General features: G+C 43.4%; 1 protein-coding gene across 1 annotated transcript; it reads left to right on the top strand.

Moving 5' to 3' along the window:
* The first annotated feature begins 497 nt into the window (after positions 1-497).
* Positions 498-27940, top strand: LOC110514646 (uncharacterized). Its single transcript, XM_090182607.1, has 12 exons — positions 498-628; positions 2275-5908; positions 6070-6157; positions 6498-6664; positions 10408-10471; positions 10772-10962; positions 11004-11255; positions 21507-21536; positions 21668-22068; positions 23534-27164; positions 27325-27412; positions 27754-27940. Exons 1-12 carry the CDS (start codon positions 498-500, stop codon positions 27930-27932), a joined length of 8856 nt encoding a protein of 2951 aa, XP_090038733.1. The 3' UTR covers positions 27933-27940.

The raw sequence follows: 27940 nt of genomic DNA, 5'->3' as shown, positions 1-27940 counted from the left end.
TGACAATATTAATACTATTAATATGAATAATTCATATTAATCATTTTCAGGCAATGGAGTAGGATTCGTAATGGCATTTCTGACCCGGTAAGATCTGAAAGCTTATTTAGAATACAATGATCACTGAATGTTTAGCCTTGTTCATAAGCTTTTGAAAGACGCACTATGCAACATTTTAAAACACTTCTTCTGTTTCTGGAATACAGCTGACAAAACAACAGCTTGCCGGCTTGTGTCTGAGGATTGTCCAGTTTTTATCGGACAAGCTGATGCAGATCATCATCCCAGGTCTTTACGAACTACTGGGCATCCAAGATGCTGCCTCCTCTCCATTGTCACAGAGATCTCTCACAGCGTCACTCACCAGTCTGTTAGACGATAAGGTTAACACCAAGTCCCGCGTGAGATTTACTGAGGCTGGTGTACCTAAGAGGCCAGGCAGTCGAAAGTCTTACAATAGCTTTCGCATCCCGACTCCCTACCCTTCCTCCAACTGTATGGATCAGGAAGAGGAAGAAGAGCAGGAATCACAACAACCTAAGTTCAAGGAGATGTACCTGACTAAGGAGATGGGCAGTCTGGGCAGTGGAAGCTACTGCCCAAAACCATTGCCCAAGCCAGCCATGAGGTATGTCTGTAACCATTCTTCAATACTGCCTTTTATTTATGATTGTCCTTCAACAGTATTTGATGTTTATAGCAATTTCACTTTTTTTTTTAGAGGATAGATATGGCCATATAAAGTTGAATTCGGAGTTTACATACACCTTAGCCAAGTACATTTAAACTCAGTTTTTCACAATTCCTGACATTTAATCCTAGTAAAATGTCCCTGTTTTAGGTCAGTTAAAATCACCACTTTATTTTAAGAATGTGAAATGTCAGAATAATAGAAGAAGAAAGAATAATTTATTTCAGCTTTTATTTCTTTCTTCACATTCCCAGTGGGTCAGAAGTTTACATACACTCAAATAGTATTTGGTAGCATTGCCTATAAATTGTTTAACTTGGGTCAAATGTTTTGGGTAGCCTTCCACAAGCTTCCCACAATAAGTTGGGAGAATTTTCGCCCATTCCTCCTGACAGAGCTGGTATGACTGAGTCAGGTTTGTAGGCCTCCTTGCTTGCACAAGCTTTTTCAGTTCTGCCCACAAATGTTCTATAGGATTGAGGTCAGGGCTTTGTGTTGGCCACTCCAATACCTTGACTTTGTTGTTCTTAAGTCATTTTGCCACAACTTTGGAAGTATGCTTGGGGTCATGTCCATTTGGAAGACCCATTTGCGACCAAGCTTTAACTTCCTGACTGAAGTCTTGAGATGTTGCTTCAATATATCCACATAATTTTCCAGCCTCATGATGCTATCTATTTTGTGAAGTGCACTAGACCCTCCTGCAGCAAAGCACCCCCACAACATGATTCTGCTACCCCCGTGCTTCACGGTTGGGAGGTGTTCTTTAGCTTGCAAGCGTCACCCTTTTTCCTCCAAACATAATGATGGTCATTATGCCCAAACAGTTCTATTTTGGTTTCATCAGACCAGAGGACATTTCTCCAAAAAGTACGATCTTTGTCCCCATGTGCAGTTGCAAACCGTAGTCTGGGTTTTTTATGGCGGCTTCCGGAGCAGTGGCTTCTTCCCTGCTGAGCGGCCTTTCAGGTAATGTCGATATAGGACTCGTTTTACTGTGGATATAGATACTTTTGTACCTGTTTCCTCCAGCATCTTCACACGGTCCATTGCTGGATTGATTTGCACTTTTCGCACCCAAGTACGTTCATCTCTAGGAGACAAAACGCGTCTCCTTCCTGAGTGGTATGACGGCTGCGTGGTCCCATGGTGTTTATACTTGCGTACTATTGTTTGTACAGATGAACGTGGTACCTTCAGCCATTTGGAAATTGCTCCCAAGGATGAACCAATTCTTTTTCTGAGGTCTTGGCGGATTTCTTTTGATTTTCTCATGATGTCAAGTGAAGAGGCACTGAGTTTGAAGGTTGGCCTTGAAATACATCCACAGACCCAAATGATGTCAATTAGCCTAACATAAGCTTCTAAAGCCATGACATCCTTTTCTGGAATTTTCCAAGCTGTTTAAAGGCTTTAAAGGCTTTTCTCATTTATCTTTCTGTAATGAAAAGAACTATAGAAGTTGAATAAATTATTATTTTTTATCATTAGATGTGGTTGACACACCTCCACCAGAGCAACGTTCCTCACAGCATTACATATTATTTGTTTGACTGTGATGATTTCTTTTTTTTTTTTTCAAGAACCTCTCTGTCTGATGTGCAGAAGAAGACAACCAACTCTGACTTGCTACAAGTCCTCTTAGGTGTCTCAGAGGACACCCTCGTCACCTGTGTGCAGGACAGCCTGCAAGGTTCTCTCTCCAAACTTGCATGCATGTCCAATTCTCCATCTGGAAGTGCAGGCTCTATGATGCTAACCCCTGCTGTAATGGCAGAGTTGGCTAAAGATGTCAAGTCTGCCTTATCAGTGGTCGTTAAGAGTGCCTCCGCAAGTCAAACCTCTCTAGTGACACCGGTAAGGGGAGACTCACAGACCAAGATGACTGAGAGCATGGTGAGAGAGCTGGCTGCTAAACTTGAAAAAGTTGACCAGGAGAGCAAGAGTCTAACAGGGCAAGTCATGACCACCATCTCTGACACAATGGTGGCTTTTGTTGACGAGAACGAACAGAATTTGCTGGAAGATCTGAAGGACAAGATCACGTTTTTGGCATCGCATGTTGGCTTCATTGAGGATCTTGATGCCCTGATAAGGAAATACGAGAGCAGCTACAATATTAGTGAATCTGGTTCCTCCTGCACGCTCACATCTAAGAGCATCCAAAAACTCTCTAGCCGGGAGTTTCAAACATCAGCAATACAAGCAGTGAGTGGAGTTCTTCACAAAAAAGTCAGTAGTTTGAGCTTTCCTAGTTCAGTCGTTCAGTCTGAGTTAACAGGTGCTGTGTCAGGTCAAACATTGTCTGGCATTGTAAAGACAGAGTCAATTCACCCAGTGGGCTCAGCAGCGTCAGTAGTTGTTAAGACTTTCGTGTCAGATATGAAGTCCTTGGCTGAATCTGAAGAGAGTCCCCAACAGAAGAGTGCCTGGTCTGCTGCTGTTCACATTTACCACAGCATCCAAAACAACTTGAAAGATTATTTCGGCAAGCTTCAGCGATGTGCCTTAAAGAGCATTGTCACATCTGATGATAACATCACAAATGCTGAGTTTAAGGAGACAGTTCCACTTCCTTGCTTAGACATGAAATATAGGCCCAGTAAGAGTGAGCCTCAGTTGCCAGAGTCCACTGGTGCAGTTACTTTACAAAGAGGCCTAAGTGAGAGCTCAAAACTTCTTTGGGCAAAAACAGAGTCAGAAGAAAGCAAGCTCCTTCTGACAACTTGCACCAAAGAAGTCATCTCAGAGCTTCTGGTCTTGTACAACACTGAGATGTCAAAGGAGGACCCCCTGTACACTGTTGGAGAAAAAGGATCAGGCTTCTCTATTGAGAGAGAGAAATTTGTAGAGGGTGTTCTGGCTCAGCTTGGGGATATTGCCCATTCCAGGGCCTCATCACCAATAGTATGTGAGTTCCCCTGTCAAATTGAGGACAGCAGAAGTAAGGCCACAGCTTCTTTGACCAGTCTGTTAGATTGTATTAGAAAACTCTCAAGTGAGGAATTTAAGAGAAATGCCACTCAAGCAGTGAGTGAGTTCCTAGTTAAAAAGTCCACCAGTAGCTTAACTAGTGCACAGCCTGCTTATTCTGTAGCATCCAGGTCTTGTTCCATACAAAACCAGTACACATGGTCAAAGGATATTTGTGCGGATTCTGCTGCCTTTGGCATCATTGAAACATTTGTGGAAGACCTGCAGAGCTTGGCGCAACCTGTAGAAGTAGAGGAGAGAGAACCTGACCTCCAGGAAAATGCACAAAAGCTACAGAGCAGGATCTGGTCTGCTACCTCTAGTTTATATAACAATATTCAGAAGACATTAAAGGACTTCATCATTCATCAGCGGAGGTCAGACATGCTGAGCAGAATGTCTAGTCATATACCCACAGAGGACTCTGGACATCTTGAGACTAAGGAGCACATTTGTTTGGCAAGCCAGGACTTGAGGCAAGCTAGTAAGAGTGTGCCTCACTTGCACAGTTTGAACCTTGAAGTGGCTCTACACAGGGGTGTCAGCGAGAGTTCAAAACTTCTCTGGACTGAAACAGACGAGGCTCTACTGACCAATAGTACCAAAGAGGTCATTTCAACAATCTTGACCTCATGCGAGGATCAGGCATCAAATGCACCTTGCTTCTCCACAGTAGGAAAGAAAATATCTGATATGTCCCTTGAGGTCAACATGTTGGTAGGTGGTGTTCTGTCTCAGCTGAAGGACATCTCCTTGTCAAGGTCCCCAACACCATGTGAAGACATGTTTGAACGTCTCCAAGGTTCTCCTGAGCGAACCTCTCCAGTAAGTCTAAATTGCAGCACTGCTGCCTCCAAAGGCATTGCATCTTCCCACAGTCTTTCAACAAAGAGCCTCCAAAAACGTTCTAGTCATGAGTTCCAAACCAAAGCTGAGAAAGGAGTGAGTGAGGTCCTCTCTAGATCATTTAACATTGTGGAGGAAGGTACAACAGATAAGTACCTCCAGTCTGTATCTACATCCACCACATCTACTGATATTATACAAACCATGGTGAAAGACCAGCAGGAGCTCACCCAGACCACCCAATCATCTGACATGGTATCTGGAACCTCCCTGCTCACCACTGGACAGGTTTCTGAGAAAAGAATCTGGTCTGTTGCTCGTAAAATCTACTACAGTCTGCAAAGTAAGATTACGGAGTTTCTCAGAAAAGATCTTCAAAGATCAGACACAACACTTGGTTCAATCCAAATCTTTACATATCAAAGCAGTCCTGCATCACAAAGAGCAAGTCTCGGCCATCTTGAGGTCAACCAGAGCAGTGTTACACCTGGTGGAAACGATGCCTGTGTGGACATTCCGCACAAATTACTACCTAAAACCACTGAGCTCTCAGGATCCATGCTGGAGGATATTGACACGATCCGTTGTAGGAGTGCTGACGGCCAAAATACAAGAAATACCTCTTCTTCACGCTCTTCTATCTCTCTAACACCTACTTCAAAATTAAGGCAGTCGAAATGGCACTTTGCTTTACCCGGGACTCCCATCCCCACTGAGTTTCCTGCTCAGATTGACTTTCCCATTGTTAGAAACACAATCATTGAGGACTTCTTTCACACAGAGGACTTACTTCCTGTAACCTTTGTGGACAAAGTCAGGCAAGCTGCTGGGGTGGTAGTGGACATTATGGTGGAAAGTGTTGAGAACACACAGGAAGATGGACAGGGTGCTTCTCATCCTGACGACCTCCGATCTGCTGTTAGGAAATTGAGAAAAATCATTTCCACTTGGACCATCCACATTTTCAGTCATGAATTGGTGGATAAAGTGATAGCCCTTCAGGACAGCCACAGCACTCCACAGGTCTTAACATTGGAAGCAGCCAAAAGTGCTTCAGACTCCATTCTTTCAAGGCTGAAATGGGGAAATGAACAATGTGCCATATCCAAGGAGCTCTCCTCTCAGCTTTTCCAGATATTTGCTGAAGAGACAGTGAAGTGCTTCCTGAGACAGTGGTCAGATGAGTATGAAAACATAAACTTTGATGTTTCAGTCCAGAACGATCCAAAGACTTCTACTTGCATGGTCATTCTTCAAATGATCACCAAAGCCACTGCTAAATGTTATTTTGAGTCCGCTACCAGCGTGGCCACCAGTGACATTGTAGAAGGCGTGTTTGATTTGGAAAGGGATACCATCAGCAGTACTGGAGAGCAGGTCCTCACCTTCAATACAAAGGTATAGTACACATACATCTTTCATGAATAACACTGCTGTTGACCTTTTATATGATTCTTTGTGTCATGGCATTGCACTGCTTCTTTGCAGTTGATATGCTGTACTTTTAAGATATCGAAAACATTTCAGTTTGTTTTAATGTGCCTTTTCCCACCAACCAGGGTTCCAAGAATGTTAGTAAGAACCTCTGTCCTCAAGAGTCTCTGGAGTACCAGCCTCAGAACATTTCCCCTACTGTGTACTTTACAGGTAAGCCCTGCTGCTGTTTAGGCTGCTGCTCAGTCAAGACTGAGACATTATCCCTTTACCATTCCACTAATTCATTTGGAAAGACGTTGTACTCCTCTGAGTTGTTACCTATGACATACTGTACTGTGGGCTGGGTGGTAGCCTAGTGGGTTAAGAGGTTGGGCCAGTAACCGATAGGTTGCTGGTTCAGAATCCCTGAGTTCACGAGGCAAAATCTGTCAATGTGCTCTTGAGCAAATCCTAATTGCTCCTTGTAAGTCTCTCTGGATAAGTCTGTCTGATGTCTGATAAATGAGAAAAAATGTAAATTGATGGCATGCTGGATGGTCTTTCGTTGCAGAGACGATGACAAAATCTCATGGCTCCTTTTCTCCAGAGGGAATTTATGATATCGCATCGTCCTTCCCACTTGAAGAGAAGAGTCGCAAACCCTCCCTTTTCACCAGATTGTCTAGATCCATCACGAAAGGCTTTCTCAGCCCATTCAAATCTTCAAGGAAAACCACATTTATTTAAATAAATTCCTCATTATAACAACGAGAGCATTCATTTGTTCAGATGAGAATCTAATCGTATTGGTCACATACGCCGAAAACAACTGTGAGATGCTTTATTACGAGCCCATTCCCAACAATGCAGAGTTAAAAAGTAAGAAAATGTTTTCTAAATAGTAACACAATAACAATAACAAGGCTATATACAAGGAGTACCAGTTCCGAGTCAATGTGCATGGGTGCGAGGTAGTTGAGGTAATACAGTATGTACATGTAGGTAAGGGTAAAAGTGACTAGGCAATCAGGATAGATAATAAACACAGTAGCAGCAGCTAGTGTGAAAGTCGGTCAGTGTCACAGTGAATGTGTGGGTAGAGTGTAGTGAGTGTGCATCGAGCCAATTCAAGAGAGTCAGTGGAAAACAATTAGAAAAATACATCAATAACAAAGGGGGTCAATGCAAATAGTGCAGGTGGCCATTTAATTAACGTTCATCAGTCTGATGGCTTGGGGGTAGAAGCTGTTCAGCAGTCTAATGGCTTGGGGGTAGAAGCTGTTCAGCAGTCTTATGGCTTGGGGGTAGAAGCTGTTCAGCAGTCTAATGACTTGGGGGTAGAAGCTGTTCAGCAGTCTAATGACTTGGGGGTAGAAGCTGTTCAGCAGTCTAATGACTTGGGGGTAGAAGCTGTTCAGCAGTCTAATGAGTTGGGGGTGGAAGCTGTTCAGCAGTCTAATGACTTGGGGGTAGAAGCTGTTCAGCAGTCTAATGACTTGGGGGTAGAAGCTGTTCAGCAGTCTAATGACTTGGGGGTAGAAGCTGTTCAGCAGTCTAATGACTTGAGGGTAGAAGCTGTTCAGCAGTCTAATGACTTGGGGGTAGAAGCTGTTCAACAGTCTAATGACTTGGGGGTAGAAGCTGTTCAGCAGTCTAATGAGTTGGGGGTGGAAGCTGTTCAGCAGTCTAATGACTTGGGGGTAGAAGCTGTTCAGCAGTCTAATGACTTGGGGGTAGAAGCTGTTCAGCAGTCTAATGACTTGAGGGTGGAAGCTGTTCAGCAGTCTAATGACTTGGGGGTAGAAGCTGTTCTGCAGTCTAATGACTTGAGGGTAGAAGCTGTTCAGCAGTCTAATGACTTGGGGGTAGAAGCTGTTCAGCAGTCTAATGACTTGGGGGTAGAAGCTGTTCAGCAGTCTAATGAGTTGGGGTGGAAGCTGTTCAGCAGTCTAATGACTTGGGGGTAGAAGCTGTTCAGCAGTCTAATGACTTGGGGGTAGAAGCTGTTCAGCAGTCTAATGACTTGAGGGTGGAAGCTGTTCAGCAGTCTAATGACTTGGAGGTAGAAGCTGTTCAGCAGTCTAATGACTTGGGGGTAGAAGCTGTTCAGCAGTCTAATGACTTGGGGGTAGAAGCTGTTCAGCAGTCTAATGACTTGGGGGTAGAAGCTGTTAAGGAGCCTTTTGTCCCAGACTTGGTGCTCTCGTATCGCTTGCCGTGTGGTAGCAGAGTGAACAGTCTATGACTTGGGTGGTTGGAGCCTTTTGCCAATCATTTACATATCACTTACTTTATTTTTATTTGATTTGATGTCATATTGTAAACGTATGTATCTGTTTTGCTGAAAATATGATTTTGAAAACAATGAATGTCTACAAGTGTTTCATAAAACAGTTATATTTATTTTTGTATTTTCAAAAGACAGCAAATAGCCAATCAAGTATCAACATAAGTGAAATGAAAGACAGATTTAATTTTCAGTGAATAATTGTCTTGTCCAGTGAGCAACTCAATGAGAGCGATTCAATGACATCATTAGATCACCTCCAAGAAGCATCTTCAACGTTCACCTGACAACCCATTGGATAAGACACATACACTAACCAAGTGTTTCTTACCTGTCAAGAAGGTTGAGATCAGAAGCTTCTTCAATACCCCAGAAATGGAAAGGCTTTGAGACAAAGACAATCAACTGTCCAGATAATGCACATACACTAACCCGGATGTTCTACTTGCCCCACTGAGTTACAGTAAAGTTATCATTTATGCATGGGTCCACGATCCACTCATAGCTCTCACAGCTATCTGACAGTTCTCAGAATACTAAGGAAGAAGTGTGTGATATTGGATTTGGTATCCTTCCCACTCCCAAGTGATTGGGAGTTTCATAGGGTGCTGCATAATTGGCCCAGCGTCGTCCGGGTTTGGCCATCATTGTAAATAAGAATTTATTATTTTGACACTGCACAGACTCATATGAGCAATAATGATCCACATCTTAATAAAAGAGTTTTAAGGCAGGGGGTTGGAGCCTCAATTAGACCCATGTCAAACACTTACAATTACGTACAGTACAATCACATACAGCACAACCACATAGTCACATTCAGTACAATCACATAGTCACATTCAGTACAATCACATACAGTACAATCACATAGTCACATTCAGTCAACTGAATGATTCTAGAATAATAATAATTCCATTCACATTTGGCTACTACAAATAGCCAGTGAAATATGATACGTTTTTTGTTACTTGAGAGGAATGACTGAGAATCCACTGCCTGCCGTTGTAAACTTTCTGCACACAAATCAAACACAGTACTGACTATATCTATAAGCCTCATCCAAAGGAACGAAATTCTAAGTTGTCCGCATTGTTTCAGGCATCATCCGTTCCAAAGTCTCATCTTGTTCACTGTAAAAAATAAAAACTCAAATAAGAGTTCCTTTTTGGACAATTCCAGGTTGTCCCTCCTTGTTTCAGTATGTTTAATCTGCCTAATGACCAGGATCCTGGTGTCTACCCAATGTGCTGAGCACTCCTCCTGGACAGAGTCCGCGCTACATTCAGCTGCTGCAACCATGGTCTCTGTGTGAAGGCACTGTTAGAGAGTCAATCAACCAGAACAAGGTTAGGAGACCAAATCTGTGTCCTAGCATTGTGAAATACTGTATATGTAATGGCCTCAATACATTAATGAAGCACCCTTACATTCTATCCTCTCCCCATACTGAAACAACTTGTTAGGGTGAACCAAGAAGACTGACACTATATACCTTCTAAGCATGATAGTTGGCTCATGATTTGTTTCAGGACTTGTTAGGGTAAACCTATAACAGCTTCTAACCCCAAGTCATAAGACTGCTGAACAATTAATCAAATGGCCACCGGAAAAGTTCAAATGTTTTATTATTTGTTACTTTAGTTTATTGGGTAAATATTCTCTTCAACTCTTCTTGAACTGCACTGTTTGTTAAGGGCCTGTAAGTAAAGTATTTCACGGAAAGATCTACACTTGTTGTATTCAGCGCATGTGACAAATAAAGTTTGATTTGATTTGACTATGTACCTTCTAAGCATGATGGTTGGCTCATGATTTGTTTGTACTGAAATCTATTCAGGGAGGATAAGGGTATATCATAGGCAGTGATGTAGTGGTAAAACCATTGACTGGTAAATGCTGATTGCCGTTCAGGATTAAAGAAGTAACGCTCCCTCTACTTTCAATGCATCTTCCACAAAAGGTGGGTAAATGCTTGCACAAAATAAAATAAAAAGTGTGTAAACAGCTTTTACATGTGTCCCCCCCCCCCCCCCCCCCACTGATTATAGGAGGCTTCTTCTGACAGTATTCACACCTTTCATAAGAAACCTCCAGAGAAATATTCATATTCACCGTAGCTGTCATTTAAACTTGGACTAACCTGGCCAAGGCCAAACAGTATATGGCGTTTTCTCTGGGTGTGCGGTCGCAGTGGAGAGAAAAGGCCTCCAGTGAGGTGGTGAGGATCTGGGCGGAGTTTGGTGAGGCAAACACAGGTCTGAGATTGGTGTCTCTGGAAATGGGCAGGAGCGGGACTCTGCTCCTCCATTGGTTGCTGTTCTGATCCCCACTCTCATCCTCCTCACATCCCTTCCCTCCACATCCCCTCTTCTTCTCTCTTTCATCCCTTGTGGCCACAGGGTGTAGCTTCGGTAGTTGAAGAGGTTTATCCTGGGATGCCAGGGCGCGGAGCGGGCAGGATACATGAGATGGGCAGTTGATGGGGGTCAAACGTCGAGAGGCTGTGGACATCACCCTGATACCCGCCTTGGCCTCACTCCTCCTGGGCTTGGAAGACATCTTGGGGAGGGTGAAGCCGTCCACCAGGACCGTGTCGCCCACCCTGGTCCTGAACGGAGCCCTGTTGAGGCCCATGCAGTGCCTGGATGCTGCCCTCCTCTGCCCCAGCCTCACCCAGCCCTTTATCTGGAGGTATGTCCGCATGGGCAGGGCCATACCTGGGAGGACCACCACAGAGCACAGCTTGGTGGCCAGGTGACTCACATGCTCCCTGTGGCCGTACTGAAGGGCGATCCTCAGGGGGTCACGACCCTGGGGATCCTGACAGGCAAGGGTCAGAACGCTGCTGGCGATACAGAGTTTGAGGATGGTGAGCTGGCCGCGCTCGATGGAGGCGACAGCGGGACACTTGGCGACGTCGGGGTGGGCCGTCTGGTGGCACCACTCACGGTAAGGGTGAACCCCCACCGGCTCAATGACACGCACCCCCCTCTCCAGCAGCCAGCCGGCCAGGTCCAGGTGGCCCAGAGAAGCAGCGATGTAGAGTGCCACCCGGAGCTGGAACCTGGAATAATACAGAATCAATGTATTTATTTCAAGTTTTTTTTGTCAAGTTCACAAGATACAGTGGGTTATAAAACAGTACAGTAAAATGCTTACTTGCAAGCTCTTTCCCACAATGCAGTATTAAATATCAGGGTAAGAGAAAAAACATATGAAGGAAAAAAACACGAGAATATAAGCTATATACAGGGTCAGTACTATCATTGTAAGCTAAATACAGGGTCAGTACCATTATTGTAAGCTATATACAGGGTCAGTACTATCATTGTAAGCTATATACAGGGTCAGTACTATCATTGTAAGCTATATACAGGGTCAGTACTATCATTGTAAGCTAGATAAAGGTTCAGTACCATCACTGTTGATAGTAAGTCTATCATACAGTTCAGTGTGTAGATGTGTATTCTGACCTCATCACAGGTCTCTCCCTAGACAGGTGTCGTTGGACGGTCAGTCTGTGTCCCAGGAAGCAGCCTCTGAGGAACTCCGCCCACCCATCCCAGGTGTCCAACCGTAGAGTAGCCCCTGGGAGACAGAGACACATGCAGGTTGTCCTCCTGGTTTCCATGAACCAAGAATGTGTTCCATACAGTCCATTTGTCTCTATGTTACATCCATAAGGTGTTGAGCCAGAGGACCATTGATCTACTGCACAAGGAAGGCCATACCCAGGTCAATGGCGTGGTATACTCAGTATATATAAGTTAGGAGTCATATAATTACAGGGGTAAGATGAAGTGGCTCCTTTGCACTGATCTTAGGTCTGGTTTGTGTTTTTACTGCTAATGGTAAAGGTTAGGATTTGGTGAGAGTAAACTGATCCTAGATCTGTGCCCAAGGGTCATTTCTATCCAGAGACAAATCAAAGGTCCATGCTATTTAAATGTATAATCTACCACCATCTCGTGGCTCAAATTTGTAACAACATTTTCTAATTCATGTGCTGTACTGAGTTTTGTTCTATCACATTGAACACTAATCTGGGTGAAAATTAAATTGAAGACTAATCTGGGTGCTGATTAAATTGTTAACTGAAATATTATGAATATCAAATCAAATCAAATCAAATGTATTTATATAGCCCTTCGTACATCAGCTGATATCTCAAAGTGCTGTACAGAAACCCAGCCTAAAACCCCAAACAGCAAGCAATGCAGGTGTAGAAGCACGGTGGCTAGGAAAAACTCCCTAGAAAGGCCAAAACCTAGGAAGAAACCTAGAGAGGAACCAGGCTATGTGGGGTGGCCAGTCCTCTTCTGGCTGTGCCGGGTGGAGATTATAACAAAACATGGTCAAGATGTTCAAATGTTCATAAATGACCAGCATGGTCGAATAATAATAAGGCAGAATAGTTGAAACTGGAGCAGCAGCACAGTCAGGTGGACTGGGGACAGCAAGGAGTCATCATGTCAGGTATTCCTGAGGCATGGTCCTAGGGCTCAGGTCCTCCGAGAGAGAGAAAGAAAGAGAGAATTAGAGAGAGCATATGTGGGATGGCCAGTCCTCTTCTGGCTGTGCCGGGTGGAGATTATAACAGAACATGGCCAAGATGTTCAAATGTTCATAAATGACCAGCATGGTCGAATAATAATAAGGCAGAACAGTTGAAACTGGAGCAGCAGCACAGCCAGGTGGACTGGGGACAGCAAGGAGTCATCATGTCAGGTAGTCCTGGGGCATGGTCCTAGGGCTCAGGTCCTCCGAGAGAGAGAAAGAGAGAAGGAGAGAATTAGAGAACGCACACTTAGATTCACACAGGACACCGAATAGGACAGGAGAAGTACTCCAGATATAACAAACTGACCCTAGCCCCCCGACACATAAACTACTGCAGCATAAATACTGGAGGCTGAGACAGGAGGGGTCAGGAGACACTGTGGCCCATTCCGAGGACACCCCCGGACAGGGCCAAACAGGAGGGATATAACCCCACCCACGTTGCCAAAGCACAGCCCCCACACCACTAGAGGGATATCTTCAACCACCAACTTACCATCCTGAGACAAGGCTGAGTATAGCCCACAAAGACCTCCGCCACGGCACAACCCAAGGGGGGGGGGGGGGGGGCGCCAACCCAGACAGGATGACCACATCAGTGACTCAACCCAGAGAGCCCCAGTAAAGCCAGTGACTCAGCCCCTGTAATAGGGTTAGAGGCAGAGAATCCCAGTGGAAAGAGGGGAACCGGCCAGGCAGAGACAGCAAGGGCGGTTCGTTGCTCCAGAGCCTTTCCGTTCACCCTCCCACACCTGGGCCAGACTACACTCAATCATATGACCCACTGAAGAGATTAGTCTTCAGTAGAGACTTAAAGGTTGAGACCGAGTTTGCGTCTCTGACATGGGTAGGCAGACCGTTCCATAAAAATGGAGCTCTATAGGAGAAAGCCCTGCCTCCAGCTGTTTGCTTAAAAATTCTAGGGACAATTAGGAGGCCTGCGTCTTGTGACCGTAGCGTACGTGTAGGTATGTACGGCAGGACCAAATCAGAGAGATAGGTAGGAGCAAGCCCATGTAATGCTTTGTAGGTTAGCAGTAAAACCTTGAAATCAGCCCTTGCTTTGACAGGAAGCCAGTGTAGAGAGGCTAGCACTGGAGTAATATGATCACATTTTTTTTTTTTTTTGGTTCTAGTCAGGATTCTAGCAGCCGTATTTAGCACTAACTGAAGTTTATTTAGTGCTTTATCCGGGTAGCCGGAAAGTAGAGCATTGCAGTAGTCTAACCTAGAAGTGACAAAAGCATGGATTAATTTTTCTGCATCACTTTTGGACAGAAAGTTTCTGATTTTTGCAATGTTACGTAGATGGAAAAAAGCTGTCCTTGAAATGGTCTTGATATGTTCTTCAAAAGAGAGATCAGGGTCCAGAGTAACGCCGAGGTCCTTCACAGTTTTATTTGAGACGACTGTACAACCATTAAGATTAATTGTCAGATTCAACAGAAGATCTCTTTGTTTCTTGGGACCTAGAACAAGCATCTCTGTTTTGTCCGAGTTTAAAAGTAGAAAGTTTGCAGCCATCCACTTCCTTATCTTTGAAACACATTCTTCTAGCAAGGGTAATTTTGGGGCTTCACCATGTTTAATTGAAATGTACAGCTGTGTGTCATCCGCATAGCAGTGAAAGTTAACATTATGTTTTCGAATAACATCCCCAAGAGGTAAAATATATAGTGAAAACAATAGTGGTCCTAAAACAGAACCTTGAGGAACACCGAAATTTACAGTTGATTTGTCAGAGGACAAACCATTCACAGAGACAAACTGATATCTTTCCGACAGATAAGATCTAAACCAGGCCAGAACTTGTCCGTGTAGACCAATTTGGGTTTCCAATCTCTCCAAAAGAATGTGGTGATCGATGGTATCAAAAGCAGCACTAAGGTCTAGGAGCACGAGGACAGATGCAGAGCCTCGGTCCGATGCCATTAAAATGTCATTTACCACCTTCACAAGTGCCGTCTCAGTGCTATGATGGGGTCTAAAACCAGACTGAAGCATTTCGTATACATTGTTTGTCTTCAGGAAGGCAGTGAGTTGTTGCGCAACAGCCTTTTCTAAAATGTTTGAGAGGAATGGAAGATTCGATATAGGCCGATAGTTTTTTATATTTTCTGGGTCAAGAATATATAAATATATGAATATGTATTTCAATGAACCCAAAGGGCCTCTTCTTCTCCTACTATACGGCCTGCTGTGCTCTACTGTACTCTGCTGTACTCTGCTGTACTCTACTGTTCTCTGCTGTGCTCTGTCTGCTGTACTCTGCTGTGCTCTACTGTACTCTACTGCACTCTGTCTGCTGTACTCTGCTGTGCTCTACTGTACTCTACTGTACTCTGTCTGCTGTACTCTGCTGTGCTCTACTGTACTCTGCTGTACTCTGTCTGCTGTACTCTGCTGTACTCTGCTGTGCTCTACTGTACTCTACTGTACTCTGCTGTGCTCTACTGTACTCTACTGTAGTCTGCTGTGCTCTACTGTACTCTACTGTACTCTGCTGTGCTCTACTGTACTCTACTGTACTCTACTGTACTCTGTCTGCTGTACTTTACTGTAGTCTGCTGTACTCTGCTGTGCTCTACTGTACTCTACTGTACTCTGCTGTGCTCTACTGTACTCTACTGTAGTCTGCTGTACTCTGTCTACTGTACTTTACTGTAGTCTGCTGTGCTCTACTGTACTATACACCACTGGGTATACAGACTCTTCAGATACTGTTAGCGAACACCAGACTGAGGTCGAGGCGATTACATGGGGAAAAGGTTTATGACTGTAAGGGTGTTTGGTACAAAGGCAACACTACATCGGGCCACATTTCAGCTCTATCCCAGGTCAACCATACAATACTATAGATTTCCACTCTAGTCAACCAGCAAGAAGGAGAGACAGACAGAAGGTCTGGCTTTGACTATGTCAATGATGGGATGTGTAAGTAAGGAGTAAGGAACACAAATAAACATTATTCTGATGGTTAAATTTGTACTTAGATACATAACCACTCTCCTCTGTTAGCAAATCTTCCACAGAACTTTGTGGAACAGAGTGAGTTCTGTCCCTGTCTGGCTCTGGACATGTACCCAGGGACCTCTGTACAACAACACTTCACACTCACGAAGCAGTGTTCTTACTAATCAATCACTCTACCATAACCATGGTCTCGGTATAAAGCAGTGTCCTTACTAACCAAATACTCTACCATAACCATGGTCTTGGTTGAGCAAGGGCAATATTACTTTAAGTCTCAAGCAGGGTGACCTCAACATACTATATATCGCCATACTATATACCACCACACTATACAGTGGGGCAAAAAAGTATTTAGTCAGCCACCAATTGTGCAAGTTCTCCCACTTAAAAAGATGAGAGAGGCCTGTAATTTTTATCATAGGTACACTTCAACTATGACAGACAAAATGAGAAAGAAAAAAAATCCAGAAAAATCACATTGTAGGATTTTTAATGAATTTATTTGCAAATTATGGTGGAAAATAAGTATTTGGTCACCTACAAACAAGCAACATTTCTGGCTCTCACAGACCTGTAACTTCTTCTTTAAGAGGCTCCTCTGTCCTCCACTCGTTACCTGTATTAATGGCACCTGTTTGAATGAACTAAATCACCTAATCATACCTAATCATACTATATAATCATACTATATAATCATACTATATAACCATACTATATAACCATACTATATATTACCACACTATATCTGAAACACTTTATGCTAATGATAGTATGAAGCTGTTTCAAGCAATAGCCAGCTCACTTTGATATGCATTTTCAAGCACGGGTAGAAACAGCTAGGTGTTTGGCTGGTACCTTCAGCAGGCAGCAGATGGCACTGCTAGGGGTGATGCCAACGTCTGTCAGGACCCAGCTGTCCCGAAGGATGGCACCAGCATAGCTCAGCTCCAGGAAGTACCTCACCTGCTTGTCGTCTGACAGTTGCACGTGGAAGTAATCCTGCCAGAGGAAGAAGATTGGAAACACAAGGAGCCGTAATTGAGTGTCCCATACAATCAGAGTGAGAGGGCTCAACACTGATGGAGCCGTAATGGAGGGTGTCCCACACAGACACCCATTATGGAGGGTGTTCCACCCAGGCAGATGTCAATGTTTACCATACAATAATTGTAAAAGTGTCCAAATGTGTACAATTAAGAAATAAGGCCCAAGGAGGTGTGGTATATGGCCAATATACCACGGCCAAGGGCTGTTCTTAGGCACAACGCAACGTGGAGGTATATTGGCCATATACCACAAACCCCCAAGGTGACTTCTTTTTTTTCTTCTCCAATTTAGTGGTATCCAATTGGTAGTTACAGTCTTGTCCCATTGCTACAACTCCCATATGGACTTGGGAGAGGCGAGAGCCAAGAGCCGTGCGTCCTCCGAAACACAACCCAGCCAAGCCACACTGCTTCATGACACCATGCCCGCTTAACCTGGAAGCCAGCCGTGTCGACCGTGTCAGCGTGCACTGCTGCGTGCACTGCGCCTGGCCCGCCACAGGAGTCACTAGTGCGTGATGGGACAATGTTGACAAAGCACTGCTGGCGTGGCTGTCTCCTACTGTAAGTACTATCGCCCTATAACATGTCTCCTACTGTAAGTACTATCGCCCCATCACATGTCTCCTACTGTAAGTACTATCGCCCCATCACATAACCATGTCTCCTACTGTAAGTACTATCGCCCCATCACATGTCTCCTACTGTAAGTACTATCGCCCCATCACGTCTCCTACTGTAAGTACTATCGCCCCATCACATGTCTCCTACTGTAAGTACTATCGCCCCATCACGTCTCCTACTGTAAGTACTATCGCCCCATCACATAACCATATCTCCTACTGTAGGTACTATCACCCCATCACATAACCATGTCTCCTACTGTAAGTACTATCGCCCCATCACATGTCTCCTACTGTAAGTACCATCGCCCCATCACGTCTCCTACTGTAAGTACGATCGCCCCATCACGTCTCCTACTGTAAGTACTATCACCCCATCACATAACCATGTCTCCTATTGTAAGTACTAGTCACATACTTTACTTGACACCAGCCAAATGAACAAATTGCTTCTTAGAATCATCTTCCTTTCCCATGGAGCTGTTGGCCGAGGTTGGAGAAGCCAGGAGGAAGGCATGGCCAGCCGTTGAGAAATGCTTGTTGAAGTTTTTGGTTATCATGGATTTATCTGTGGTGACTGTTTTACCTAGCCTCAATGCAGTGGGCAGCTGGGAGGGATGCAAACAGGCTCACATGAAACCCTTCAAGAAGACAAGTAGCCTAGTGGTTAGAGTGTTGGACTGGTAACCGAAAGGTTGCAAGTTCAAATCCCTGAACTGACAAGGTACAAATCTGTCATTCTGCCCCTGAACAGGCAGTTACTGTTCCTAGGCCTTTAATGAAAATAAGAATTTGTTTTTAACTGACTTGCCTTGTAAAATAAAAATTTGAAGCAGAGCTTAATTTGTAAATTGGGAGGTGCCAGAGGGGGGGCTCTGTGGTACCAGAACTCATGAGAAAAAATATCACCTATTATAATAGAGCATTGAACGCATATCATCACATTTGGGTAGAGCAGTAGAGTAGAGCCATTTAAAGTAGGTGAACACATGGGGAACATTTTTAGTAGCCTAGGGTCCGGGAAAGTGTTGGCCTTTTTAAAACCACATTTCGTGCAATTCTACATCCTTTTACATGACTGGAGACTTTGGCATTATCTTTTTTTAATCCGCACAAATGATCGAAATGGCAGGCTACTTTGACACTGACAAACTTAGTATCTGAGATCAATAAAAACGACCTTGTCTTGAATCCATCAATAGCCTATAGGCCTAGGTTTGTGGAGAAACATATAGTAGGCTACAATATGAGGAGGAAATTAGTCCTAAAAATGCTTTCCAGTTTCACTGACTCACCCAATGATGCGCAGCTCACTCGCTGGAGATTGTCGATGCGCTCGTGTCAAAAGCCTATCTCTCCCTCTCTCTGTTTTGTAAAACAATGTTTGGGAGTTGATCAAATATGTTGGTAGTCTACAGCATAGTCTTATCTTTTCAGCAAGAGTCATTGCTTTTCAACCTGTGTTTTCCCTCGATTGTATTTGAAATATTGCAAAAGGCCTGTTTTGTCTGCCTGCTGTTTTTTCACTGACAGATTTGCCTCGCGTTCCCGACTGTAGGCTATTCTTTGTTATTGGGCTACAATCCGCAGCTAGGCTATTTAAAAAAGAAGCTATTGGTCCTCTGTAGCTAAATTATAGGGCTTCTCATGACGTATTAGGCTATTCTGAATGATTTAATTTATTTCTGAACAGACAGCAGTAATTCCGTAACTTTAGAAAATTCCTCCAGAACCCTTCATGCAGCTATGATTCTATAAGGAAACAAATTATGAAGTGCAACTCTGGAGAGATGAGGGGGCAGGATAATTGACGAAGAGGCAACTCGAATGAACTTTGATCGCTTTTATTATAATTGTTACATAGCAAAAAGTGAACATTATTTTTCATGGCACGAGAGGTACCGGATTCGGCCAAATAGGTTCCGGAACAAAACAGTCCAGAACGGAAAGGTGCCGGATCCTGTTCTGGCATGATCCGGCTCAAATTAAGCACTGATTTGAAGTACCTATGCCTCTACCTGCTGAGTATAAAGATTATTAAACTAGATTCAGTGGGCTTGTCATTCACAGTGCTGATGAAAAACCAAGTACAGTTGATCTAAATGTGGATATACGAGGACATCTAGTGGTCACCTGATTTTTTAAAACTCATGCAAGCTATCTTTGCACTAGCATGCGATGCCATATATTTGACGCAGGTATTTATTATTCAACAATGATAGTCATTGACCCGGACAAAATATAATTGTATGAGCTATGCCTCTGTGTCCCGGCGTTGTTGCACCCCTCTACTATCTGGCTTGGTGGGGCGATCTCGTTCTGCATGCCTGCTTCACTGAGATACAATGTGTCGTCATGCATTTGTGCATGCACGCTGTTAACGGTCATACCCGTCTTGCTAACTTAGCTAGCTCATCAACCAGTATTTTATTCGCTTTTTCTGCACGATAGCACTTATTAAAGCCTTGAAACTCATGGGGACCTCACTGTTACCACGGGTCATCGAGCTAGCCCTTATTTGGCAGCAGGGTTGCATCGGTTTCCACTGGATGTGACAGCTTGTTAGGCTGGCTAGCTAGGTAGCTAATTCGCTAACGCGAACTGTTTATCACGTAGCAGCCTATGCTGAATAGCATCGCTAGCAACTAGCTAACATGGATAAAGTCTAGTCGTGGGTCCACAAAAATCAAACAAATGGTACTGTAGTAGCTATTTATGTTGTTGTTGTTTAATGACATTGCGAATATAATAATTTTTGTCATTTAACTACCGGTATGTATTTAATCCGGTTTCGGCATGAGAAAAGTATTAATGGCAAAATCCAGCACTATCGGATACCGGGAAATAGAAATAAGAGAACCGGTCACGAATGCGGAGCCACGCCCTAAAATAACATGTGACCACAAGGCGTTTGTGACGCAATCATGCGTTCCAACTTTGTCATAATTGTCTGTAGGTTCTAAATTGCTTATGAGCTTGGCTGCCCTTCAGAAAGTAGCTGATTCTTGTACTCTACAGCTGTATTTTCCTACAGTTACTAATAATACTAGCAACAAAACAGATTTCATTCCTTAAAATGATATTGCCAGATGGAAGAAAATAATAAGGTAGGCCTAAACTGTAATAAGATATACCTTAAAGACTGCTTGTGTTTAATCCTGAATCCAGTTGCCCCTCTTGTACTGGGATAAAACAATAGGCAAGCCATGAACCTTATGGAGGAGTACATGTGTTTTGCAGACACACCTGGGTTCTAGACTGGCTGAGGTAAACATTTTAGGAAAGCCTGGGTTTTTAATATCAAAGTCATTCTAAGGGGTAGGTTTGACAAAGCAAATGAGTGAGTGAGTCTTTGACATGAAGACAGTGGTTAGATTCTGCCATTGGGACTGCTCTGATGTTTCCATTCTCTCCTGGTTATGACCATAGAGCCTTGTCCCAGTCTCTAGACCTGCCTGTCTGTGTGATGGATGACCACCTGACCTCTGAAGCTGTCAATGAGATGGTAAATTGACCTTGTCATTTCATATTACAACATTAATCCAATAAAATGTTATAGTGATGCTATCATTGGCAATGTTGACGTACCACAACCATCTCTGTTGTGTTGCAGTTGTTTAATTGGCCCAACGTTGCCAATGCTCCTCCACTCTTTAACAGTTAATAATTATTTCAGTATGATATTTGTTGTTTATTAAGTTTGATTATTTGCAATATAATTACATTTCTACCAGGAGCAGAGCAATTGTACCAGGAGCAGAGCAACCTCAGTGATGGAAACCACAGAAGAGGGAAAGCTCAACAATGTGGAACATCTGACACTTATGGACTTCCTTCAAAACCTAACTGAGAAGTATGTTCTGTTTTCTTTGGTACTATCACACCTTCAAGGAAATAGGATCAAATTAGAAACTGATCAATCTGAAAAAAATGTTCAGTGCTAGAAAAGTTGTCACATTGCAATTTTGCCAAAACAACTGACACAAAGCAAGTATAACTTCACGATCAGGCAAATAATTAAATAAAAACAATTCTGTCACGCATCCTGATATGACAACATTTATAACAATATTGTTTTCAGGCAATGGAAGGGGATTCGTGAGGGCATGTTTGACCCGGTAAGATCATGTTACTGACAATTTAATTAGATTACCATGAAAACTCTGCCTAATGTTTAACCTTGTTCATAAGCTTTAAAAAGACGCACTATGCAACATTTTAAAACACTTCTTCTGTTTCTGGAATACAGCTGACAAAACAACAGCTTGCCGGCTTGTGTCTGAGGATTGTCCAGTTTTTATCGGACAAGCTGATGCAGATCATCATCCCAGGTCTTTACGAACTACTGGGCATCCAAGATGCTGCCTCCTCTCCATTGTCACAGAGATCTCTCACAGCGTCACTCACCAGTCTGTTAGACGATAAGACTAACACCAAGTCCCGCGTGAGATTTACTGAGGCTGGTGTACCTAAGAGGCCAGGCAGTCGAAAGTCTTACAATAGCTTTCGCATCCCGACTCCCTACCCTTCCTCCAACTGTATGGAGCAGGAAGAGGAAGAAGAACAGGAATCACAACTTAAGTTCAAGGAGATTTACCTGACTAAGGGCAGTCTGGGCAGTGGAAGCTACCTGCCCAAGGGGGCCATGAGGTATGTTCTTAAAGGGAAATTTAACAACTTCATATTCATCTCCAGCATCACCATATGTGAAAATTACACATTTCCATGCTTTGTAGTAAAAAAAATATAGAGGGACGTAACTGTTTCCAATAGTGCTGAGAAATTAGTGCTTTTTGAGGTTGGTTTGGTTTCAAATCAAATATTTAAAAAATAATCACGGTTTTGGATTTCAATACTTTTTTTAGACTTTGAATGCACTATGGATTATGTGTGTTGAATGCTGTAACAACACATAATAAAACAATGAATAAAAGTCCCATGATGGTAGTGACTGTCCATTACTGTTTATGACATATCAACCATCATTTACTTTCTCATATAAAATATTTATTTGATGACTTTATTATTTAATTCCAAGTCATCAACTCATCTCTATAGAGCTGCTGCTTATCCTGTCTGACAAAATCACTATTTTAGTAGTTCTTCTAAGTAAATAAGACCTACTTTTATGACCGCTGAACACCAACTGTCAATCACTTAGATCATGTATTTCCAGGTAGAGAATCCTCGCAACGCAACTGCTTTTTATCTCTCTCATGCATTCTCTCGTCTCTCCGTCTCAGTCAATGAGGTTTCCGTATCTGCTCCACACAGAGTGGACAAGCAAGTGGGCGTGCAATGGATTATGGGAATTAATTGCCGTATTTTCTGTGCTAAACTATGTAGAATATTGGCCTGTTGGAAACTACAACTCCCTACTACATTGCATAGTTCGTGCTTGATCTGATTTATCTCTACAGAAACTGAGCATCGAGCTCACAGAAGAAGAAAAAAATTAACTATATGGAATTCAAATAATTGAGCCGATGTCGGTCAATTAATTGTTTAAAAACCGAAAAATAACAAAAATGTTGGTTAAATGCTCAGCTCTAGATTCTAATGACATCATCAGTGTGCATCGTGTGATTTTAACCAATTATGAGTAGGCATTTCCTACTAATTGGTTGATGATGTCATAGAAAACACTTATCTTCCTCTTTCTTTTTTTACTACAAAACATAGAAATTACCGTTTTTCACATATGCTGATGTAGGGGTGGTGCTGGACATGATGAATATGAAGTTGAAACATTTAGAAATTTCCCTTTAACATTTCTTCAAACTGCCTTGTATTTATGATTGTCCTTGAAGTTATTAGAAGTTACAGTATTTGAAGTTTATAGCAATTTGGATTTTTGTAGAGGATAGATGTTGCCAGGATAGATAGATATCTACACGCCAGTTTCAATACAAATGACTTATACAAAATACATTTTATTGGGCTTTAGAAATTAAGCAGTTAGGCTGACATCACACTAAGGTTTTTTCTCAGAGAAACAGCAGCGTTTTCCTCATTGTTTTCAATGGTGCAGATGTATTTGACACACTGAATGTGCATCACAGCCTTACATATTATTTGTTTGACTTTGATGATTTCTGCGTTTTTTTTCCCCAAGGACTCTAACCTCTCTGTCTGATGTGCAGAAGAAAACAACCAACTCTGAGACGCTACAAGTCCTCTTAGGTGTCTCAAAGGACACCCTTGTCACCTGTGTGCAGGACAGCCTGCAAGGTTCTCTCTCCAAACTTGCATGCATGTCCAATTCTCCATCTGGAAGTGCAGGCTCTATGATGCTAACCCCTGCTGTAATGGCAGAGTTGGCTAAAGATGTCAAGTCGGCCTTATCAGTGGTCGTTAAGAGTGCCTCCGCAAGTCAAACCTCTCTAGTGACACCGGTAAGGGGAGACTCACAGACCAAGGTGACTGACAGCATGGTGAGAGAGCTGGCTTTTAAACTTGAAAAAGTTGACCAAGAGAGCAAGAGTCTAACAGGGCAAGTCATGACCACCATCTCTGACACAATGGTGGCTTTTGTTGACGAGAACGAACAGAATTTGCTGGAAGATCTGAAGGACAAGATCACGTTTTTGGCATCGCATGTTGGCTTCATTGAGGATCTTGATGCCCTGATTAGGAAATACGAGAGCAGCTACAATATTAGTGAATCTGGTTCCTCCTGCACGCTCACATCTAAGAGCATCCAAAAACTCTCTAGCCGGGAGTTTCAAACATCAGCAATACAAGCAGTGAGTGGAGTTCTTGACAAAAAAGTCAGTAGTTTGAGCCTTCCTAGTTCAGTCATTCAGTCTGAGTTAACAGGTGCTGTATCAGGTCAAACATTGTCTGGCATTGTAAAGACAGAGTCAATTCACCCAGTGGGCTCAGCAGCGTCAGTAGTTGTTAAGACTTTCGTGTCAGATATGAAGTCTTTGGCTGAATCTGAAGAGAGTCCCCAACAGAAGAGTGCCTGGTCTGCTGCTGTTCACATTTACCACAGCATCCAAAACAACTTGAAAGATTATTTCGACAAGCTTCAGAGATTTGCCCTAAAGAGCATTGTCACATCTGATGACAACATCACAAATGCTGAGTTTAAGGAGACAGTTCCACTTCCTTGCTTAGACATGAAATATAGGCCCAGTAAGAGTGAGCCTCAGTTGCCAGAGTCCACTGGTGCAGTTACTTTACAAAGAGGCCTAAGTGAGTGCTCAAAACTTCTTTGGGCACAAACTGAGTCAGAAGAAAGCAAGCTCCTTCTGACAACTTGCACCAAAGAAGTCATCTCAGAGCTTCTGGTCTTGTACAACACTGAACTGTCAAAGGAGGATGCCCTGTACACTGTTGGAGAAAAAGGATCAGGCTTCTCTATTGAGAGAGAGAAATTTGTAGAGGGTGTTCTGGCTCAGCTTGGGGATATTGCCCATTCCAGGGCCTCATCACCAATAGTATGTGAGTTCCCCTGTCAAATTGAGGACAGCAGAAGTAAGGCCACAGCTTCTTTGACCAGTCTGTTAGATTGTATTAGAAAACTCTCAAGTGAGGAATTTAAGAGAAATGCCACTCAAGCAGTGAGTGAGTTCCTAGTTAAAAAGTCCACCAGTAGCTTAACTAGTGCAAAGCCTGCTTATTCTGTAGCATCCAGGTATTGTTCCATTCAAAACCAGTACACATGGTCAAAGGATATTTGTGCGGATTCTGCTGCCTTTGGCATCATTGAAACATTTGTGGAAGACCTGCAGAGCTTGGCGCAACCTGCAGAAGTAGAGGAGAGAGAACCTGACCTCCAGGAAAATGCACAAAAGCTACAGAGCAGGATCTGGTCTGCTACCACTAGTTTATATAACAATATTCAGAAGACATTAAAGGACTTCATCATTCATCAGCGGAGGTCAGACATGCTGAGCAGAATGTCTAGTCATATACCCACAGAGGACGCTGGACATCTTGGGACTAAGGAGCACATTTGTTTGGCAAGCCAGGACTCGAGGCAAGCTAGTAAGAGTGTGCCTCACTTGCACAGTTTGAACCTTGAAGTGGCTCTACACAGGGGTGTCAGCGAGAGTTCAAAACTTCTCTGGACTGAAACAGACGAGGCTCTACTGACCAATAGTACCAAAGAGGTCATTTCAACAATCTTGACCTCATGCGAGGATCAGACATCAAATGCACCTTGCTTCTCCACAGTAGGAAAGAAAATATCTGATATGTCCCTTGAGGTCAACATGTTGGTAGGTGGTGTTCTGTCTCAGCTGAAGGACATCTCCTTGTCAAGGTCCCCAACACCATGTGAAGACATGTTTGAACGTCTCCAAGGTTCTCCTGAGCGAACCTCTCCAGTAAGTCTAGATTGCAGCACGGCTGCCTCCAAAGGCATTGCATCTTCCCACAGTCTTTCAACAAAGAGCCTCCAAAAACGTTCTAGTCATGAGTTCCAAACCAAAGCTGAGAAAGGAGTGAGTGAGGTCCTCTCTAGATCATTTAACATTGTGGAGGAAGGTAAGTACCTCCAGTCTGTATCTACATCCACCACATCTACTGATATTATACAAACCATGGTGAAAGACCAGCAGGAGCTCACCCAGACCACCCAATCATCTGACATGGTATCTGGAACCTCCCTGCTCACCACTGGACAGGTTTCTGAGAAAAGAATCTGGTCTGTTGCTCGTAACATCTACTACAGTCTGCAAAGTAAGATTACGGAGTTTCTCAGAAAAGATCTTCAAAGATCAGACACAACACTTGGTTCAATCCAAATCTTTACGTATCAAAGCAGTCCTGCATCACAAAGAGCAAGTCTCGGCCATCTTGAGGTCAACCAGAGAAGTGTTACACCTGGTGTAAACGATGCCTGTGTGGACATTCCGCACAAATTACTACCTAAAACCACTGAGCTCTCAGGATCCATGCTGGAGGATATTGACACGATCCGTTGTAGGAGTGCTGACAGCCAAAATACAAGAAATACCTCTTCTTCACGCTCTTCCATCTCTCTAACACCTACTTCAAAATTAAGGCAGTCGAAATGGCACTTTGCTTTACCCGGGACTCCCATCCCCACTGAGTTTCCTGCTCAGATTGACTTTCCCATTGTTAGAAACACAATCATTGAGGACTTCTTTCACACAGAGGACTTACTTCCTGTAACCTTTGTGGACAAAGTCAGGCAAGCTGCTGGGGTGGTAGTGGACATTATGGTGGAAAGTGTTGAGAACACACAGGAAAATGGACAGGGTGCTTCTCATCTTGACGACCTCCGATCTGCTGTTAGGAAATTGAGAAAAATAATTTCCACTTGGACCATCCACATTTTCAGCCATGAATTGGTGGATAAAGTGATAGCCCTTCAGGACAGCCACAGCACTCCACAGGTCTTAACATTGGAAGCAGCCAAAAGTGCTTCAGACTCCATTCTTTCAAGGCTGAAATGGGGAAAGGAACAATGTGCCATATCCAAGGAGCTCTCCTCTCAGCTTCTCCAGATATTTGCTGAAGAGACAGTGAAGGGCTTCCTGAGACAGTGGTCAGATGAGTATGAAAACATAAACTTTGATGTTTCAGTCCAGAACGATCCAAAGACTTCTACTTGCATGGTCATTCTTCAAATGATCACCAAAGCCACTGCTAAATGTTATTTTGAGTCCGCTACCAGCGTGGCCACCAGTGACATTGTAGAAGGCGTGTTTGATTTGGAAAGGGATACCATCAGCAGTACTGGAGAGCAGGTCCTCACCTTCAATACAAAGGTATAGTACACATACATCTTTCATGAATAACACTGCTGTTGACCTTTTATATGATTCTTTGTGTCATGGCATTGCACTGGTTCTTTGCAGTTGATATGCTGTACTTTAAGATATCGAAAACATTTCAGTTTGTTTTAATGTGCCTTTTCCCACCAACCAGGGTTCCAAGAATGTTAGTAAGAACCTCTGTCCTCAAGAGTCTCTGGAGTACCAGCCTCAGAACATTTCCCCTACTGTGTACTTTACAGGTAAGCCCTGATGCTGTTTAGGCTGCTGCTCAGTCAAGACTGAGACATTATCCCTTTACCATTCCACTAATTCATTTGGAAAGACGTTGTACTCCTCTGAGTTGTTACCTATGACATACTGTACTGTGGGCTGGGTGGTAGCCTAGTGGGTTAAGAGGTTGGGCCAGTAACCGATAGGTTGCTGGTTCAGAATCCCTGAGTTCACGAGGCAAAATCTGTCAATGTGCTCTTGAGCAAGGCACTTAATCCTAATTGCTCCTTGTAAGTCTCTCTGGATAAGAGTGTCTGATACATGAGTAAAAATGTAAATTGATGGCATGCTGGATGGTCTTTCGTTGCAGAGACGATGACAACATCTCATGGCTCCTTTTCTCCAGAGGGAATTTATGATATCGCATCGTCCTTCCCACTTGAAGAGAAGAGTCGCAAACCCTCCCTTTTCACCAGATTGTCTAGATCCATCACAAAAGGCTTTCTCAGCACATTCAAATCTTCAAGGAAAACCAAATTATTTAAATAAATTCCTCA

Source organism: Oncorhynchus mykiss, chromosome 1, assembly GCF_057628025.1.
Source record: "Oncorhynchus mykiss isolate SJ-2025 chromosome 1, ASM5762802v1, whole genome shotgun sequence".
In the NCBI taxonomy this organism is placed as follows: domain Eukaryota; kingdom Metazoa; phylum Chordata; class Actinopteri; order Salmoniformes; family Salmonidae; genus Oncorhynchus; species Oncorhynchus mykiss.
Note: the sequence above shows the minus strand (reverse complement) of the source record. Positions and strands in the feature narration are given on the sequence as shown.